Below are 18,663 nucleotides of genomic sequence, written 5' to 3'. Positions count from 1 at the left end.
TCAATCAAAATTTTCTCGTCGTCTATTGGCTGGTGAGTGAACAAACGTAGCAGTAAACATGTCTTGTGCTTCTATCGACAGACTCGAGAGCTTCTGCTAGTTTTTCTTTTTTTAAAAGCAGACCGTTTTAAAGTGATGTTTTTTGTTTAAGATTATATTTGACGTTAAGCAGGACTTTAACGTGCTGTGTGTATTTACATAAGCTATTTCGTTCCATCCTGCGTTTGCTTCCATGGTAACTATTGACTACAAGGTCAGACAAGCGCTGCAAAAGTGGCTTGTCGAGTTGCAAATCAATATTTTTTATACTGACGTTAATTTGTGTTAGTGTTAAGCTAACTGTTAACTAAACTGTGACATCTTGAAGTTGCTATGAAATCCAGGTAAGAAGCAATCGGCACATTTTTACTTTTGTAATTAGAAATTACAGTAAGTAAAATTTGTTGTATTTTAGCGGACCACTGTTTACGAGGCAGAATCCATTCCCACCTGTACCCACGGTGAAGACGAGGGCACACTACTACCCATCACGCAAGAAGTCCCTGTCAAAAAAAGAGAAGAAAATTGTATGTTTAAAATACAGCTACTAACATATACACAATTGATTTGCAGACTGGACCTTAAAACCCCTCTATCTCATCATTTGCAGCTCTTCCTGCATTATTTTAGTGTGTAGAACTTAATCTTTTTCTCGCTCAGTAGGGGTTTAATCTTATGTTGTCATCCGCAAGGCTGCCTTAACCAGATATATTTTTGTCGATTTGGATAATACACCAAATTCAACTGTTGTGTTCTAATTAAGATTGAATTAAAATGGAATTTAATTTATCTCTAATTGACTTGATCTACTAATACAACGTCTCACTTTTTTGGTCTGTTTTTGTCTTTTACAGACTCTAAGTCCTGTTCGTTTACATCAGACCTCTAATAGTCCACCTCGCTCTCTAAGCCGGGAAAGCCAACAGCTGTATGAAATTCATAATTTTCCCTCCAGTGATGGACAGCATGTATTTACCGAGATCTGGCCCTCTACCGAATGTGGATCCTCTCCTGAGGGTAATGCTGATATCCCTGAAATGTTGCCACAACTCTCTACAAAATTAGAGATATCCACAGTTCCATCTGGAGTGAAGGAGGATTCTGTACTCGCAAAGTATGTTTCCCATTGTTTTCCTAATTACAGTGCCTTGCAGACGTTTTCATAGTCCTCAAATTTTTCACATTTCTCATGTTATTACCACAAATTTCAGTGTATTTTGTCTGAACTTATGTGCTAAACTTGAAAAGTGAGATCTTAAATGTGAACTGGCAGAAAAAGCGTTTACAAATAAAAATCAAGAAAGAGTGGCATTTCCTAGTTACACAGAAATATGTAAAACCATGTTTTCTTGCAATAACAGCTGCAGGTCTGTTGACATACTTGTACAAATAGTGACCGATTTTTTCCTTGTTCATCTTTGGAAATAACTCAGTCAAATTGGATGGAGAGTCGGGTCGTTGTCTTGTGGAAGGTGAATGTTCACACCTGTTTCAAAATCTTCTACATCCTCTAACAGACTATCTTCCTGACTTGTTCAACATTTAGCACAATCCATCTCACTGTCAATTCAAATCAGAAGCTTCCTTATCTCTGCTGAAGGAGCATCCCCTTTGAGTTTTGTGGTGATAATGTGACAAAATGTTCAAGGACTATGAATACTTGTCCAACTCACTGTAAGTATATATACATATATATTTTTGCTTTGGGAAGTACTAATACGTACTTTTACAGATACATAGAACGTTTTCGTCATGGTCGGCCTCAGAGTCGAGCAGAGCGCCGACAGATGATTTCTACTGATGGGCAGGAACAGATCCCGTTTTGGTGGATGATCCATTCATCAGTCCCCAGTTCAAACCCAGGTAAATCACTAGACAAAGGCACACTCTCTGTTGCTGTATTTATGTGGATAAACCATGAACTTGTGAATTTTGCTCTTTCTTTCTCTAACAAACATAATATACGTTTCTTTTCAATGAATGGATGTTCCCTGTCCCTGAAAGACGGCCATGATTCTACCACTGACAGTCTAGATGCGCAGCCTCAACATGACATATTCTTAAATGTGAGTGCATTAATAAGTTTACTCAAATTAAACACTGTGAAACCAGATTCGCTTAACCATCTGGACAGGAAAAAAATAGGTGTACTGCAGATTGTAATTATCTAATTACATGCTCACCTTCTATTTTAATTTAAAACCTCTCTTAGTTGTAGACACTTTAGGTTCTACTATTAATAATTAAATACACACTTCAGCCTACTGTTGTCAAATGTATAGTTTCTAAAAATGATTTCAAAAATTACCAGGACATTTCTTAGAAAGCCAGATAATTTGTTTCTTGAGATTTATCATTTAGTTTTTCCTAAAGTGCTGTATTGTATTTGTATTCACTCACTCTGTTGTTTAGGGCTAAACAATTTTCTTTGTTCCCCAGGTCGGGTCTGACTGCTCTCAGGGGGAATATGATGATACAGAATTAATAAACCTTCAAGAAAGAGCAAGCAGACTTCTACTGAGAGGGTGTGTAGTGCATTAACTAGCAGTACCGATAAGTGGTTAGTGTTCTTGAGTTGAAATAAAACTGTTGTCTTTCTAATAGCGAATGTAGTCCGAGTGATGGGTCCATTCCTGTTAGTTCAGATGGCCTAGGCTGCTCCGATTTCTCCTCTCCCATCAGTGTGAACGAGCCAGTGCGACAGCCTTTGATTCCCAGTTTGATGAAATCAACTAATGGTGAGGCAAATAATGTGAAATACATCTTTGAATGCAGCCATTAATTTTCAGTTTTAGTTGATGTTGATGCAAGAAACCTTACCCTGTCTTGCATTTGTTACTACAAACATTACGACTGTGCTTTTTGTGTTTACAGCGGCTATCTGTCCAGACCCAGCTGCTGCTGCCTCCTCTCAGAAATATGTCATGCCCACCATGACACCTCCCACTCGCCCAGAGGACGATATTTTGTTCCAGTGGCGATTACGGAGAAAGATGGAGCAGGCTAGAGGGTGGTCCCAGTCAATGAAGCAATCAGGGCTTCATGATTCTGCTTTCTGCTGGCAAGCCCCCAGTTTGGTCCATGAATCAGTCAGTGGAGAACCTTACAAGGTTGGATTTTAAAAGTGTATATTTGTTTTATGTCAAACACAAAATAGCATAATTATAATCCTTGTTGTATAATCTGTAGCATCAACAGAGCTCCCAGCCTCCTCGCTTCTCAGAAAGCGACGCACATCCACACATGACCTCTTCCCAAGCAGAAACCACTGAGGCCCACAGACGAGGTGCTCCAGCTCTAAGTTCTCCACTCTTCCTTACTGCTGGTGTTCCCTCTTCTTCTGTGATGTCTCAAACCCAGACTCTTTCCCATATTCCTGCTCACATGCACTTACTCTGTGATGTCCTTCCCTGCCCCAACCAGCCAACTCTTGCTAATGATGAGCGAAGCATTTCACAGAAGCTGCCTGAGCCCCAAACCAAAGCTGTCCACAGAGAAACCCAAGTCTCAGAAAGCTTATTGAGAACCAACAGTGACGGGCCTGTCAAAGAACGTTTGCCAGCCTCACGGCATGCATCCTCTGGAAACATAAAAGGAGATGGTCCTAGTCAGCAAAAAATACTCCGTAAGAACAAGAAGAAGAAACTGGTGACAAAAGAGTCTGACCAGAAGACAGCCCTACCTTCCAGGCAGCAGAGGAAAGCTGTGAGGTGAAATATGAACAACTTATTACAGGTGTAGATCTGTAAACCTGAATATCTTCTTAAAGTTCAATTATTACTGTAACTCTGCTCTAAAAGTCAAGCTCATATACTGTATATATTAATTAAATTGTTAGATTAATGGCTTGTGGAAAAAAAACCACAACTGTTTCTCAAAATGACCATTTGCTTTTTTAAGCAGAAATGAATCCCACTGAAAGGAATGTCCATGTTTTCTACATGATATGCCCTCAATATGTTTTCTTTGCTTCAATTGTTCTTTTTGTTGTTTTTTTTTTTTTGCTTAAATTATAAGTTCTTCATTGTCTTAGTTGGTCATTCACCGTTTTTCTTTCAGCTCAATCTTCCATTAATATCCTTGCATACAACATTCTGTGAATGACAAGCTTGTTTAGCAGTGACATTTTAAAGCATACTGTCCTCATCAATTGACCATTTCTGTTTTTAAAAGTTTCAACATAACAGTCAATATAAGTTTCACTTTTTGATTGATTTGATTCATCAGCTTTTCACAGATATTCTAAGGGATTAAAGCAAACCTGTATATTGAAATATGAATGCTTTCTTTTTAGCTGGTTAACATGTTTACTGTGATTGCTGTTCAATTAGGGATTCTTCAAATTCGAGCAATCCAAAAAACACATCATCAGTAAAAGAGCATCATCATGATGAAGGCAAGACGGTTCCAAAGGAAAGCTGCAGTGGGGGTCATGGACCACCGTCCTCTCCAGTTCACTCTGCCTTAGGACAGGTGAGTAAATGTGCATGCTGAGCGTTATTCTAAATCTTACTAAAATACAATCTCAGTTCAAGTTCTGCTTTTACTTACATGCATACTTGCCTGTCTCGAAAATGGGTAGACAGGGTGCATATTTACTGTTAGAGCACCTATATCACTCACCAGTTAATAATAAATTTGCACACTAGCACACATTTTAATATGTTCAGTGTAAAATAAATCTTGTGGTTTAGTGTACTAACACTACAACTTGCAATCTGAATCAAGTATTGTTCTTGGTGCACTTTAACAGGTAGTTTCAGAGGTTTTGTTCCCTACGGTGGCTCAGAAGACTCCAGTTTCATCCGTTTCTACTCCTAAAAACATCTCCTCACCTTCAGTTCCTTTAAATGTTACACAGAACTCGCTGCAGGTCATTTCACAGCTGCTACAAGAGGCTGAAGGTAATCCTGTGGCTTGGTTGCAGTCCAGGCAATGACTAAGAAATATTTATATTCCAATACTGCTTTACAACTCCTGCATATGCTTGTAGCATCAAATCTTTCTTTCTGTACATCTGGATTTTGTGTCAGATTCTGATGAAAAAGAGTTTGAAGATGACCCTCTGTTGCAAGTCCTCCGCCAACAGAGAAAATGGGTGAAAGATCAGATAAGGTAGATTTAAATAAAGCTATAGTTTAATCAGTTTGCTTTTTTATGGCCTTACATTTCTGACCTGATCTTATTTTCGATACTTTTGGATTTTTATTAGATTCATTCATCAAATCGACACAGTGAAGATGATGTTTCCTCTTTCTTCTTTCAGAGAGGTGGACGTGAGGCTGAATGAATTCCAGGAGGGACAAGCAGTGGCTTGAACAAATCAGACTGTTTTTTTGTTGTTGTTTTTTTTGCAGTTTTATATTGAAATAAAGTTTATTTATATGATAATATTTCAACATACAGTTTGGAATATGTCTATATGCATTAATTACAATCACAATATAGTGCATTTACAAATGTTGCTCAAAGGTATAGCAGCTTCAACAGTGAGTTAGGAATATTTACAGAGAGCTGTTTGTTGAAATACTGTGGACGATCGACGAGCAACACTAGAGGAGTACTTTATATACAAACCACAAAGAGCGGGGAATATCAGAACAGTGCCAGGAGCAAAACAAAACAGATGGGTATTTCGGTACGCTGTGTGCTGTTGGGAGTAAATCTGCTTTGTCTCTCAGTGTTTATAAAGGCCGCTGTTTTATTTTCTTATATGGCGAAGATGAGAGAGGCTTCTGTGTTAAGTCAGGCATCTGGTGCCTTCGATCTGCAGCATTGGGGCTGATATGATGAGAATGCCTTCAGGGGAGACAGCTGACTCCAGCGCCATGATGTTCACGCCCTTTGGGATTCGGTAGCGACGGTTAAACTGCAGTGTTGTAAAGCCGTGGCCCTCCTTCTGCCAGGAGACAGTTAAATACAAGTTTAAAGAATAAATCAGTCATTTTAAATTTTGCTCTGGTTGGAAGATTACATCAGGGCTCCCAATACACTCTTAAAAAAAAACATGGTAAAATAAAAGGATTTTCATTTTAGTATTTTTCCAAGTCTGGTAAGAGGGGTTGGGGAAGTAAAAGTGTGGAGGAAAATTTGTTTTCACAGACATTATGCTACATCCCATCTGTAAAAAGGTTATCTTGGCTACCTTTACTCTTAGCATCCTTCTGTCCTACGTATTTTACCATTTTCCTCTATCCTTCCTCTTCACTGTGTTTTTGTTCTTTATCTTCTGCTCTTCCTTTCAACTTCACTTTCTTTTTAGCATTCCTTTGTTCCTTCATCCTTCTATATTTCCTTTCTACCTTTTTCTTTCCTGCATTGTCATTCATTCCTTACCTCATTACTTCCTTCTTTCATTCATGTTATTTAAAGAAGGATTTCATGAAGAATGTGTGCCAACCATATTACTTGTCATGTTTTCTTATTGGGTGACACAAGGGAATGTCTTTTAACCCATACAGTCAAAATTAGATTTAAAAAAAGTGTTCCTCTTAGTAAACAGACCTTCAGCTCTTTGTGTTGTCCTTGCACTTCTACAAAGTCGCCCACAACTTTGACCAGCAGGTCCTCCGGGTTGAAATGCTTCACATCTACTTGAACTGTAAATCCGATCTCATCACAGTAGACCTGTCAACACAAGTTGAAATAATGTCTGATGTTTTTGAAAAGGGTAACGATTATTGCACAAAAAATACATATTTCCTTTGATGAATTTTGTGTGAATTTGATGTATTTGAGCATGCATGGTGTAAACAAAAGAGAAAGATTTTTCTTGAGGGCATTTAACTGATTCAGTCTTCTGTGTTTAATGAAAAGAAATATAAGATGTGTTTAATTGAAACTAAGATTTGATTTTAAGATTGGCAGTAGATTGTTTTGGTAACATTTTATTCTTATCTGAAGTGTTATTAAGCATTTGGCTTTTTTAAACTCTAGATTAAAGAAATGACCTACCTCTGCAGAGCTGACACTCTCCGTCTCTGGAATCAGTAATGATGGCGACCAGTTACAATAGCCATGAGACCCGTTCAGCCGAGGAGGTAAAACCTTCTCCCATGGAATACCACCAGTTGTCACAGTGGGAGGCACAATAAAATCCATGTCTAACAAGTAAAAAAAACCAAACATTAAAAAGAACAATCAAAAGAGTTCCATAGAGCGCAATGAATGCTCAGAGAGGAGCAGCTTACCTTCACTTATATATTCTCTGATCTAACAAGTGAGCAAAAAGAGAAAGGCCAGCCCCTGGTGCTACGTTCCCACTTATCCTGAGTAGGAGGAACGATCTGTCCGATTCCAGTTTTCCTTCTCTGACCGGGCTGAACGTGACTGACCGTCACAGGCTCTTTTATACTGCAGTTGCATAATGATTTGGGCATTCATTCTGAGGCACCTTGCCTCTGTCACATTCCAGACTGTGTACCCTTGGGTGTCCCGTCCACTCACAGATGAGTATAAGTTTTGGGAATGACACAGCTGTTGCTGGCTTATTGTCAATTAAAGTGTTTGTTGCAGCCCTCCTTTATTGGGTCGATGACATGAATATAAACCTGTTACTAGTGTGTAGTCATCAGAACAACTGTGGGATAAGTTGGTTGTTGGGGAGGATCCTTCTAAAAATAAATTCAAAAAAAGAGTGGGTCCTAGACACATGTAGAAGCACGCGTTCTGTACCTGACACATCATCAATCACCTGTTGCATAACAGGATGGGCAGTATTAAGTTGGAGTTAAAAAAAAAAAAAACTAAATAAAACATTTCCAGGAATATCCTACAAGCTGTATTTTCTTTAGAATTACTAAACAAAATACATTTTCAGGAACATCCTAAAAGCTGCTAAGTGCGTATAGTGAAGATATATGGTCATTTAAATGTCTAAGATAAATAAGCAGTGCAGCACAGTAAAATAAAATACTTCCACAAGCCAGTTTCATTGGGTGGCACCTCATGTTGATCCTCACTCTTCTTCACACATGTAGCAGTTATGTGCACATGTTCTCCCTGCTAGCCACGCTAAACCTTGCACCTAAGCTTTGACTGTGACTAAAAGTGGCCCCGATTATGCTATGACTCATACAGGATGATGGCCAAGAGGGGACATTTGGAGGGATTAAGTTATTGAGTTTCATAACAGGCGCCACTGGTTGTCTGGTCTCTGAGAGGTATATAGCAATAAGGAAAAATAAAACATAGGCTCATAGATGCAGAAAGAAATGTATCATGAAGGTAGATAAGATGTCTACCTTCTCTAAAAGGGCAGTTTTAGATATATACCTTAAGATTTTCAAAGTCACAGTTATGATGCAACTTTGTCTCTTGCAGCATTAAAACTTGAATTGATGACTATATCTCATAATTATAACTGAAAATCATTGCTACATTTTATTTCAATTCTGATTCAGATTTGACATTTTGACACTGTATCTCACGAATGACTGACAGTAAAAATCAAAATGACATTGAAACTCATTCTCAAAGTCAAATTTACTATTTTTCCCTCATAGTTATGACTTTGGAGTAACTATGTCCCACAATCCCTTTTTTATTTATTTAAAGTTGTGGCTTTTATAGAAGAGAGTCACAAACCCACCTTAAAATTTACACACAATGTAAGGCATTATAGATTAAGGGTATTTATTGGTCAGAAAGTAAAAATCACCTTGAGTGCACAAGGTCATTTTAGCAATATTTTAGAAAAAGAAAAAAAAAAAGCAGTGAAATCAAATCAGTTTTCTCAACTAAACAAATCTGAATGCTCATCCACTGACAACACACTGTTAGCTCATACTAAAAAGAAAAAAAAGGCTCTAAACTAAAAACATACAGAAATGTATGAATTCTACAGTATCAACAATGTATAGGTTATAAATGTTACAAAGACCGATTTTTTATCTGTTTTGCTTTATTAAAGAGAAAACTCTTTGGTCCAGGATGGTCAGAGGTCAAATGTCTCAAGGCGTGCCCAGTGGAATTGTGAACGAAAGGTAATCTCCCACTTCCCCCCACTGTGCTCTGAAGTGTTGGTAAATTGTAATCCATGTCGTCAGTACTGTGACCCAAAACAACAAACCCAGTGCTGATCGCTTCACATCTGGAAAAGAAAATGAGAAAGTATTTTAATTAAAAACTTGTATTATACATCATTTACCCTGGACACTTCTTGGTATTGAGGCGGAAAAATGGAAAGAGAGCTTTAAAGATTGATTACTCAGACCACCAGTCCGTACATGATTAAAAAAAAAATAATCATGAAGCTATCATCAATGGACTAACATCGGTAAAAAGTATGCATGTTACTACCAGTGGGTCTGGTAGTAATCCATTTAAATAAACCAAGCCTTACAATTATTTAGGGTTATTATTTACAAAATAAAAATCTAGTGATTTTCTTTGTACGCTATTATTAGTCTATGCAAAGTCATAAGTTGACAAAAATAAAATAACTTTTATCCTGATATTAGGACCAACAGTAATGTTCATTTGAAAAAAAAAAAATACTGAACATATTTTGTTCCATAGTAGAATATTCCGTTATTGCTTGTAACGGTGATATGATGATTTGCTGTAACAAACAGCACATTGAGGCTGTTTGCACTGCTTAGAAGTATAGATCTGGCATCAAATGTTCATTATAGAACATTTTAATAAGCTTTTTTGGGATTTTTTGAGAGGTTTCAACGTGAATCTAAAATGATGTAGTTATCTTAATTTTGAACCTAGATGCATGACCATAATATCATGGTCATGCATGCATGGTCATTAATAACAAAAAGTTGTTTCAATATTCTTTTGAGTTTTGTTTTTTTTTGTTTTAATAAATAATCCATTGTGAAATTTTGCTAAAATACCTACCAATATGTTTTTACGCATTTAACTAAATTCTAGTTAATTTGAATTACTCTGCACCAAAATGTCCATGAAACTTACATGTTTTAATTTGGGTCTGTTCAGTGAAGGGCGGCTTCATAAATGCTTCCTTAAAAAACCAAACAACGTTTACAAGCCACAGGAAAGGAAGAAGAGCAAAACCACCTGAAAACACAAGAAAACACAAGTATTTAAAGGTATAGGAAACCAAATCATGCTATGACACGAATACATTACTCCTGGACTTAATATGTAATCCACCCTTCCCGTTTCCATGTTTGGGCTCTATAATGGACTGTTACAACTGCTATATATTGACAAGTAAAGCTGCTTGCATTCCTATCAAATATTTCTTACCCAAGTAATATTTCCTACAAAGGGTGAGTTTCTCTTCGTTGGGAAGTCGTTCCAGGTTCATGGTAAACGCACAGTGGTCCTGCTGAAGGAAGAAACAAAGTTCCAAGGAGATGTTTAGAGCTAGCTCCACTTTGGTATAGCTAACAGAAATAAAACTTGAGAAAACTGAACATGGCAATATTAGCTACGTTTAAAAGATGACTAACCACTGAATTAGCAAAGCAAACCAGCTTTATCAAAGACCTTGAGCGTAATACATATACTAGAGAACCTTGTTTAGAAATGTACTAAACCACTGTCAAGTGACTTGAAATAGCCTCAGGTAATGTTAGCATTTTGCTAACAGTTACGTCATCTTCGAAAAAAAAACGACCGTAATCCACTTTGGCAACGTCTTTTAAATCATGTTAAACATACATTAACAATATTTTTTATAATAACGTCCTGTCATACCTACAGTCTTCAAGGCTAACTCTTGAAAATGAGAACCGAGTAAATAAACACTTCCTCAATCCCCTCTTCTTCGTCGTTTTCCTTATCACCTTTCTTCTGTTTTGAGCAGTCACAAGTCAGTATTAGAATTAATACTACCACCTAGTGTACAGACGAAGGAGACACACACACACACACACACACACACACACACACACACACACACACACAATGAAGGTTTGTTCCCAAATTTATAAATATAATGAGAAAATGTCAAATACCCCTAAGGGGAGAAAAACATTAACTTTTGGAGACTAGATTCTTTAATTTAAATGTAGAGGAAAAAAACCAATATATTTTATCTTTCAAAAACGTTTTACAACTAGTAGCTATACCATTTCATACATTCTCCACAGAATTTAAATGTTCATGTCTCTTTGATGGAAATTCCGACCAACCTGGAATGTCATATATTTCCCCGAAGACTAGATATTGAGAGTCTGAGACTCATGAGTGTTCTTGGAAGGAGGACAAATGTTTACACCAATAAAAGGTGTAGACGTTTTATTGGTGTAAAAACTTACCATACATTTAATTTATTAACTACTCGTTCATTTAACTTATATAATGTCTTCATTTTACATAGTTTACATACAATTTAGCAATTTCTTCTCTTAGAATCAAATGCAGCTTTTTCATTGAACAATACAAGAGCATAACTTTTTTGACAGGCATCAAAAAAGTGAAGTAAATCAAATATAAAAAGTAAACAGTGAACTCCTTGAGGAGAATGTCAATAACCTTTTGTGACAAATGTCAGTTCAGGTTTTCCCATAAGTATTTACGTCATTATTAGGCCAAAAACATCCTTATTTACAATTATTTGCATTGGTCTTACATAATCTTCTGAGAAATTGTATTTAGGATTTTCATGCACCTCTTCAATATTCCTCTGTTTTTGTGGTATGAAATATGCAGTATATGGTCATCTGGTAAGACAACAATGAAGTTATGTTTTAATCTTACAAAAGAAATTGTGTTAACATCAGCATTATCGGTCATTTTCTAATTACTATATCTTTATTTAATCATTTCTCCGTTTTATTTAATTAATTACGCAAGCTTTTAAAATCGTTTATCACCACTGAAAAAGTAGGTTACATCTGAACCATTAAAATTTTTTAACTTTTAACCCTTCAGTATTTGATTTTAATGTATCAGTATTTTTAATGTCCATTGGAGCTAACAAAGTTGTTCAATTTAGATGGATATTGTAAATGCCACTGACGCTCCACTAAGTGAAAAAAACAAAAACAAAAAAACTCAGTTTCCCTTGTATCATTGCGGCTCCCCCCTCCCATCTCGCGCCTTCCCTCTTGTCTCCCCCTCGAACTGCTAGCCGTCGGTGTGTGTTGTTGTTGAAGCAATGATGGCGGCGGCAGCGGGATGCGGATCAGCAACCGCGGCTGCCGTAGGAGGCCAAGGTGGAACTGCTACGGCCAGAGGTCGTTTCCCCGGTCGGCCTTGGTCTTCGCGCAGTCGTTTGCGCTCTGAGAAGCGATGGCAACTCGGGCGATCAAGCTCAGAAGCTGATGATGTGACTAACGGAGGGCCAAGGCCCGCAAACCTGGCTCTTTCGTTAAATGAAGACCAGTCGCACTTGCGTCTACTCGGGATCGAGGCAAGCCACAAGATCCTCGGTCAGGCTGGATATAGCTCTAGTGGAAGTGAAGAGGTAAGGTCCCGTACTCATTAAGGAAGTGGGTGATGTGTTCAAAATTGACGCATTTAGTGTGATCGGTCTATGCGCAAGAATGAGTGCTTTTCACGGCTGTATGACTGGTTAGTGCCATGGAGAAATGTCAACATCCCATTGGCAGGCTAGCGTTAACTTTAGCTTCAAGCTAAACGGTATCACCAGTGTTAGCCTAGTTGAGCTTTCCATTTGAATACTCCAAACACAAAATGCCACTTTAATTCTGACAGCAGATCTTTTTAAAGTCACATTAGCATGGGGCTCCGAGTTGATCTCCAAGAATAAAAAAATAAAAGTAAAAAATTGATAACCTTAATATTTTTTTAAATGCAGAGTGGGCACTTGTAAACATGCGCCGCAGTTATTCTACGTATGGCCCTTTCGTTACAGGGCCATAATATCTGCTAGCCTGCTAATAGCCAACACAAAGAGCAGGAAGCCTAGCGCCTTCGTACTCTGCAGAGAGTAGCCGCTAACTATGTTTGCTATATGCTTTTCTAAAGTCTGCTTAAATAAGACACGTCTTGCGTTTGGCAAAGTATAAAGTGCATATAAACAGTTACATAACATTTTATATTGTGGCTATAAAGCTCCTTAACTGTCACAGGGGAGTAAATCGTTTCGGGTTAGCTAGCTGTTAGCCAAGGTTAGCAAACAGGGCATGTTTAAATGGATCTACAGAAGTGTGCCAAAGTCACTGCCACACATGTTGGTCTCACACATTTAAGGGCTGAAGCGCAACTAATAGTGAGTGATCCTTATTTATTAGGTCTTCTTCAAGACCCAACTGCAGGTATAAAGAGCATTGTAAGTGTTTGGAGGGAGTTGTTGATTACAGACTAACGTTTCGTTGTAGCTTTTATAACATCAGTGAAGGCGTGACCATCATTAACTAAAGCATGGGTTTTTCCTTAACGCAGAGTTCTGAGTTTGCATTGGATTGTAAAAATGGTGTAGACCTTGACTATTACATTAATTTGAATTATTTCCCCGGTGGTCACTGATTATGTGGTATTAGTAAAGCTTTAAGTCTGATTTCATGGTATGAACTGCTTTTTAAAGTAATTTTTTATGCACATGTATATTTATGTAGTGCAAAGAAAAGATTATGCAGTGATAGAAAATCACAGCCGCATACAATAATGCACTGTTCCAGCCTGACTGTCAGGCATGCTTATGTTTCACCATTCAAACTCCTAAAGGCTATTTTTACTAAATCATGGTTCTGTATTTTTCTTAAAACACATTATTAAGTGTGTAATACCAACCTTACTACCTTGAAATAAAATAAATATTTAACTGTAATAACCATACAATAGTTATTCTGCTGCATTCACAGAGACATGGATCCTACTTCTGTAACTAACGATTCTGGACATAAATGTACTCAGTTGTGCTGAATCAAAATCTTTTTTATAACCTTTTTTTTCTCCCTTGCGTCGCATGTTTCATAGATTACATCTGAGTGTACTGTTTACAATACTAACAACGCTGTCTGCCACACATGCGAGAACATAGTTCTGCGAGTGCAAAACATCTAAAATGTTTTAGTCCAACTGATTGTATAGAGAGGTTTGACTTTCTCAGAATCTGTTATAATGGGTTTATCAAGGAGACACTACTCAGACTGCTTGACTAATGAGCAGCTTCCTGAACAATTTGGTGCTTATTTTTGTTGTGAATATTAGGACTGCACAATATTAGACAAATATGTAATCTTTACTTTTTTAGCCACTGCAAATATCCACGTTGATTTCTATGAGGTTTAGCATTTGACCTGTTAACAGTATAGTTCAGGTGAGTGTATAAAGGGCACCAATAAATTTTAACTTGAGAGAATTTGTAGTTTAGCTGCAAAGAAAACGAGATATAGTCAAAAACGAAACATGAAAAATGTTTCAGTATTTGAATCTAGACAATTTTTGGGATTATTTGTAAAAAAAAAAATTTACCTCCATTTTTGATTGTCTTAGTTTGACCTAGAAGTTATGATCTGACGCACTAAGGTTCCCATCCACACTGGTTGGTTTGGTGTATTGATTAAATTTACATTATGTTTCACATTAATCTGCCCTCCCTTTGTGTGAACGCGCAGAGAAAATGTGAGCATTCCTTCAGGAAAATAACACCAGAGGTACTGAAAATGTTGGTTTTAATGATCATAATTGTAGCCTTGTTGTTCCTTTTTGAAACTAAATTTGGTGTTTGTTTAATTGTTGCCTGTGCCTCATTGTTAACTGTACATGGGCAATTAATAATTTTTAATTATTTTTTTATAAAGGGTGATGACTTCAAAGGATTTGAAGCTGACAAAAGAAATGCTGCAGAATCTGTGATGTTGCAAAAAAATTCTTCCAAAGGTAAACCGTTTTGAAATTTAAAACTGTACAAAAGAAATTAAGTATATGTGAGATCAATTGTTTTTCTATAAGAAATATAATTTTATTTATTTATTTACTTTTTTGCAGTAGATGCTGTCAGCACAAAATCTAGGAGAAAAAGTGAGAAGCCACCACAAAAAGTGCCAGCAGTTGATGAGGCTGTCCCACCTGATCCTGTAAAAGATGTGAAAGCTCTGGAGGAAATAGACGACATATCTCTTGAAACAAAACCAGCGAAGGATTCAAAGAAAACTTCAAAAGGAAAAAACACTATGGACCAAGGGTCAGCCAAAAGCAGAGCTTCAGCAGCAGCACCAAGGATTACAATAAAGTTGGTGGCCAAAAAGAAAGTGAAAACTGTAAAGGAGCCCCAGAAAAAAGCAGATAAAAAGTTGAAACTGAAAGATGTGCAGGACCAGCCCGATGTTAAGGACATTCAGGGTGATCAGATTTTAAGCGCTCACATCAAGTTAAAAACCGAATCTTATGACGATGAACTCAACACTGGGGACAAAGGAGTGCCGACCATACCTACAAGGAGGCGTGGGAGATCTGCTGTCAAGGTAGCTGAGCCTGTAAGTCAGACTACTGCCAAAGTTGTGGTTGATGACCAAAAATCAAAAGAGAAGGAATTGACCAAGGTTAAGGACAGCGGATCTGCAGAGCAGAAACTGAACTCAAAAGACTTAAAGAAAAAGAAAGTAGCCCCACTGCAGGGTTCTGAGGTTAAAAAAGTGACTCGTAGAAGCACAAGAGTTGCTAACGAACTCTCTAATAACTTAGCGGACAGTGTACCTGAAACCGAAAGTCTGACTAAACCCGCTACTGTTCTGGACGAGCTCAACTCAGAAGTTTCACAAAAGGCTGAGGCCAAACCAGTGGTGAGGAGAGTAGGACGAAGGCAAAGCAGAAGGTTAAATAAAGATATTACAGTGCCAGAAAACCAAGGCTCGTTAGCCACAGAACCTGAAAATTTACCTGCACATGCCAGTGAAAGTTTGAATGTTAAAACTGAGGAAATGAGGGTCCCAAGCATAAAGTTAATAAAGACCAGAAATCCTAAATATGACGCACAGGCCAGCGGGAAAACTACATCTCGAAAGAAAAAGCGGAGAAAATATATTTGGACTTTAGCCTTAGTCAAAATTGGAAGTCAAACCCCACGGGCAGAAGATATCCTCAAGGTACAAACAGAGACTGTGAGCCAAGTGGATAAGACCCCACCTAGTGACACCGGTGTAAAGAAGATCACAAAGGGACGAGGTAGAAAATCAAAACAGGAATGTGCAGCCCCACTGGAAAGCATGCAAAATGTTGAAAAGGATCCCCAAAGCATCTGTGATTCGGAAACATCAAGTTTACAAGTGCAGCCTGAAGCAGATCCTGTGCCTGAAACTCCCACGCAAGAAATCACTAAAGCAGATTGCGGGAAGGTACCACCTCTTCAGATTAAAAAGGTTTCATCTCCTGGCAAACATAAAAGCTCAAAGCCGTCTTTTCTGATTCAGCAGGTCAGCCCGGTGCCTGAAAACAAAGAGGAAAACCTGAAAGATCCACCAGAGGTTCAAGAGGATAAGTCATCTTTACAGGATACAGAGACCACTCCTTCTAGAAGGCTAAGAAGAAGGACTTCAAGCCTTGAGTCACCACAGAAGAAATCTGTCAGCAAAAAACCTGCTACCACTCGGAAACGAAGGTTCAGGAAAAGTCCTCAAGAAGAAGAAAAGCCACAAGTGGAAGCTGAAGTTCCCTCTCAGGTTTCAACTGAGGAGTCTGCTCCTCAAATTCTTCCAATAAACTCATGTCCTAATTTAGTTGAAGACCCACCACAGGTGACCAGTTTAAACTGTTCCGAAGTTCTTGAAAAGGAAAGTCCAAAAGCTGCCGACACTCCCTCACAAACAGCAGATGAAGTCTGTCCACAGTCATTGGAGAACAAACTAGAACCACAGATTGAAGAGGCCAAACCATTGCCTGTGCCTTCCAAACCCAGAAAACCTAGAAATAATAAACAAGCAAAGAAGAAGAAGTCTGTTAAAAAGCAGAAGGCTGAGAAGGCTGTTGTTTTGCCTGACACCACAGTAGATGCAGTCCCTGACACAGGTGACTTTATTAACATGGAGCCTATTCAAATGGAAAATGTTGAGCCTGTAGCTAAAGTGGTGAGTCAGGTAGTGGAGGAGAGAGCAGAAGCAGAATCTGAGACCAAACAGGAGCCTGTTCTTGTAGAAGAAAAGGAAAAGCAAATACAGCCAACGGTAAAAGAGGAACCAGACATGCAATCTATAGACAGTCAGCAATTGGGAGAAAGTCAGCAATTGGAAGAAGGTCAGCAATTGGGGGAAGGTCAACAATTGGGGGAAGGTCAGCAAATGAGAGAAGGTCAGCAATTGGAGGAAAGTCAGATGTTGGGGGACAGTGAGATGTTGCAGGAAAGTCAGCAGTTGTTGGACACTGAGAAGATTGTGGACAGTCAGCAGCCAGTGGTGACCTCAGATCAATCAGGTAAACTAATATCATCCAAGAAATCTTCCAGAAAACTAAAAAAGAAACGCAAATCCTTAATTGGCCAACGCCAAAAGCACAGACACAGAGGCAGTGATGGAAAATTTGCCCCGCTTAAATCCCCTGAAGGTGAAAGTACTTTTGACGCTGATGATGACCGTTCTCTGCTGCTGGCAGCTCCCATCCCATCCCAAGGGTCTACGCTCATCGGAGTACAGAAAAAGTACAAAAAGAAGCACACAAACCTGCCTTTTGTTGGAGCTAAGAAGTCCAAATCCCAGTCTAAAATCATTTCCCATCTGATTGAAATGGGAATGGAGAAAGATAGTTTGAAGCAAGAAGAAGCAGACACTCCAGTGGACTCGGGACAGCCAGATGTTGTTAGTGTTCAGCCTTGCAAGTCAAAGTTTGTAAAAAATATCAAGCACTTCATTATGCCTGTTGTAAGTGCAAGATCCTCTCGAGTGATCAAGACCCCACAGAGGTTCATGGATGATGTTGGGATGTCCGTGTTGCCTCGAAGGCACTCTCCGAAGAAGGGTTTGCAGCTGGGCTTGAACATTCGTCCGGGGAAGAGGCGAGACGATGGGGCAGAAAGGCCGTTGTCTCCCATCTTTCCAATTGATGATGAGGATATTTTGAGTGAAGCTCAGCTGGATGTTGATCTGTTTTCAGCTCAGGACCTGGAGGACAGCATCGACTTGGCCGATAGCCTGTTTTTTGACTGTAAGAGTGAGAAAAATGAAAAGAAGAAACCTTCTCTGAAGAACTCGAGCTTCAAGTGGAATCTCCCTGAAGATTCCTGCGAGGAGTTATATACACTGGATAAAGCCCCAGAGAGCAAATGTGAGGATCTGTTTTTATCTACCCCAGCGGATAAGCTCCCAGAACCATCGTCGGACCTCTTGGAAGTTCTGAAAAAGAAGAGTCCACCCAAATTTAACAAGCAGACGGCTCACCTGAAGATTTATCAGAAGCTAAAGAAGCCCGTTTTGGGACTTCCAAAAAGCAAAATCACACAAGAGCTCGAGACTGTGAGTAAACCCGCTTTGCCTCCGGTTGATTTAGCTGAGGGACTCGACGACGAGGTCATGAGCATCAGTCTGAGACAGCGGGACACAGGCGTAGACAAGGAAAAGTCCAAGATCAAGATCGAAGACCTTGATAGTCCTGGAGTGGTGAGAAAGGTTTCCGTTAGTGTTCGGTCTCCTAATTCTGTTGCATTGAAGCCATGCACAGAGGAAGCATTGGCAGTGAAAGACGCATCCCTGCGGGACTCAAGTAAGACAATTATAATTAGACGTGATTCTGATAAATATTTAAAAT

The 18,663-nt window shown here is 38.6% G+C and overlaps 4 protein-coding genes across 13 annotated transcripts in view; 2 read left to right on the top strand and 2 right to left on the bottom strand.

Moving 5' to 3' along the window:
• The first annotated feature begins 18 nt into the window (after positions 1-18).
• Positions 19-5,604, top strand: proser3 (proline and serine rich 3). Its single transcript, XM_032558797.1, has 13 exons — positions 19-383; positions 455-566; positions 894-1,153; positions 1,772-1,902; positions 2,044-2,105; positions 2,479-2,564; positions 2,644-2,777; positions 2,914-3,149; positions 3,229-3,749; positions 4,371-4,512; positions 4,793-4,943; positions 5,073-5,154; positions 5,306-5,604. Exons 1-13 carry the CDS (start codon positions 373-375, stop codon positions 5,355-5,357), a joined length of 1,980 nt encoding a protein of 659 aa, XP_032414688.1. The 5' UTR covers positions 19-372; the 3' UTR covers positions 5,358-5,604.
• On the bottom strand, positions 5,588-7,471 carry hspb6 (heat shock protein, alpha-crystallin-related, b6). Its single transcript, XM_032558799.1, has 4 exons — positions 7,230-7,471; positions 6,994-7,142; positions 6,544-6,666; positions 5,588-5,938 (listed from the first exon to the last, which is right to left on the bottom strand). Exons 2-4 carry the CDS (start codon positions 7,138-7,140, stop codon positions 5,780-5,782), a joined length of 429 nt encoding a protein of 142 aa, XP_032414690.1. The 5' UTR covers positions 7,141-7,142; positions 7,230-7,471; the 3' UTR covers positions 5,588-5,779.
• A 1,185-nt stretch (positions 7,472-8,656) lies between these two features.
• On the bottom strand, positions 8,657-10,846 carry psenen (presenilin enhancer, gamma-secretase subunit). 5 transcript variants are annotated; one of them, XM_032558800.1, is made up of 4 exons: positions 10,717-10,846; positions 10,264-10,345; positions 9,967-10,071; positions 8,657-9,130 (listed from the first exon to the last, which is right to left on the bottom strand). In XM_032558800.1, the coding sequence occupies exons 2-4, from the start codon at positions 10,322-10,324 to the stop codon at positions 8,991-8,993; spliced, it is 306 nt and encodes a 101-aa protein (XP_032414691.1). In that variant the 5' UTR covers positions 10,325-10,345; positions 10,717-10,846; the 3' UTR covers positions 8,657-8,990. The 5 variants fall into 5 exon arrangements, with proteins under 5 accessions (XP_032414691.1, XP_032414692.1, XP_032414693.1 ...); XM_032558801.1 differs by having other exon boundaries at positions 10,721-10,833; XM_032558802.1 differs by having other exon boundaries at positions 10,264-10,342; positions 10,717-10,818.
• A 1,248-nt stretch (positions 10,847-12,094) lies between these two features.
• Positions 12,095-18,663, top strand: part of kmt2bb (lysine (K)-specific methyltransferase 2Bb) — a 32,383-nt gene continuing 25,814 nt past the window's right edge. For 3 of the 6 annotated variants that reach the window (XM_032554200.1, XM_032554207.1, XM_032554187.1), the window contains exons 1-3: positions 12,095-12,430; positions 14,733-14,811; positions 14,920-18,618. In XM_032554200.1, coding sequence (XP_032410091.1) covers positions 12,122-12,430; positions 14,733-14,811; positions 14,920-18,618 — 4,087 coding nt within the window. In that variant the 5' untranslated portion in view covers positions 12,095-12,121. The remainder of the gene's footprint in view (positions 12,431-14,732; positions 14,812-14,919; positions 18,619-18,663) is intronic. The other 3 variants (XM_032554222.1, XM_032554215.1, XM_032554192.1) reach the window with 3 other exon arrangements.

Source organism: Xiphophorus hellerii, chromosome 3 (assembly GCF_003331165.1).
Source record: "Xiphophorus hellerii strain 12219 chromosome 3, Xiphophorus_hellerii-4.1, whole genome shotgun sequence".
Taxonomy (NCBI): Eukaryota; Metazoa; Chordata; class Actinopteri; order Cyprinodontiformes; family Poeciliidae; genus Xiphophorus; species Xiphophorus hellerii.
The sequence above is the reverse complement of the archived record's forward strand: the minus strand, read 5'-3'. Positions and strand labels throughout refer to the sequence as shown.

What these genes read in the sequence shown, in the direction of transcription:
- hspb6 (XM_032558799.1), bottom strand. Translation starts at nt 7,140, where the DNA reads ATGGATTTTATTGTGCCTCCCACTGTGACAACTGGTGGTATTCCATGG. An exon ending in AGAGTGTCAGCTCTGCAGAG is followed by an intron (nt 6,667 to 6,993) that starts GTAGGTCATTTC and finishes TTGTGTTGACAG; the next exon opens with GTCTACTGTGATGAGATCGG. An exon ending in GACAACACAAAGAGCTGAAG is followed by an intron (nt 5,939 to 6,543) that starts GTCTGTTTACTA and finishes GTCTCCTGGCAG; the next exon opens with AAGGAGGGCCACGGCTTTAC.
- proser3 (XM_032558797.1), top strand. An exon ending in TCAGTGGAGAACCTTACAAG is followed by an intron (nt 3,150 to 3,228) that starts GTTGGATTTTAA and finishes TATAATCTGTAG; the next exon opens with CATCAACAGAGCTCCCAGCC. An exon ending in CAGCAGAGGAAAGCTGTGAG is followed by an intron (nt 3,750 to 4,370) that starts GTGAAATATGAA and finishes CTGTTCAATTAG; the next exon opens with GGATTCTTCAAATTCGAGCA.
- psenen (XM_032558800.1), bottom strand. Translation starts at nt 10,324, where the DNA reads ATGAACCTGGAACGACTTCCCAACGAAGAGAAACTCACCCTTTGTAGG. An exon ending in TTGTAGGAAATATTACTTGG is followed by an intron (nt 10,072 to 10,263) that starts GTAAGAAATATT and finishes TTGTGTTTTCAG; the next exon opens with GTGGTTTTGCTCTTCTTCCT. An exon ending in ACAGACCCAAATTAAAACAT is followed by an intron (nt 9,131 to 9,966) that starts GTAAGTTTCATG and finishes TTTCTTTTCCAG; the next exon opens with ATGTGAAGCGATCAGCACTG.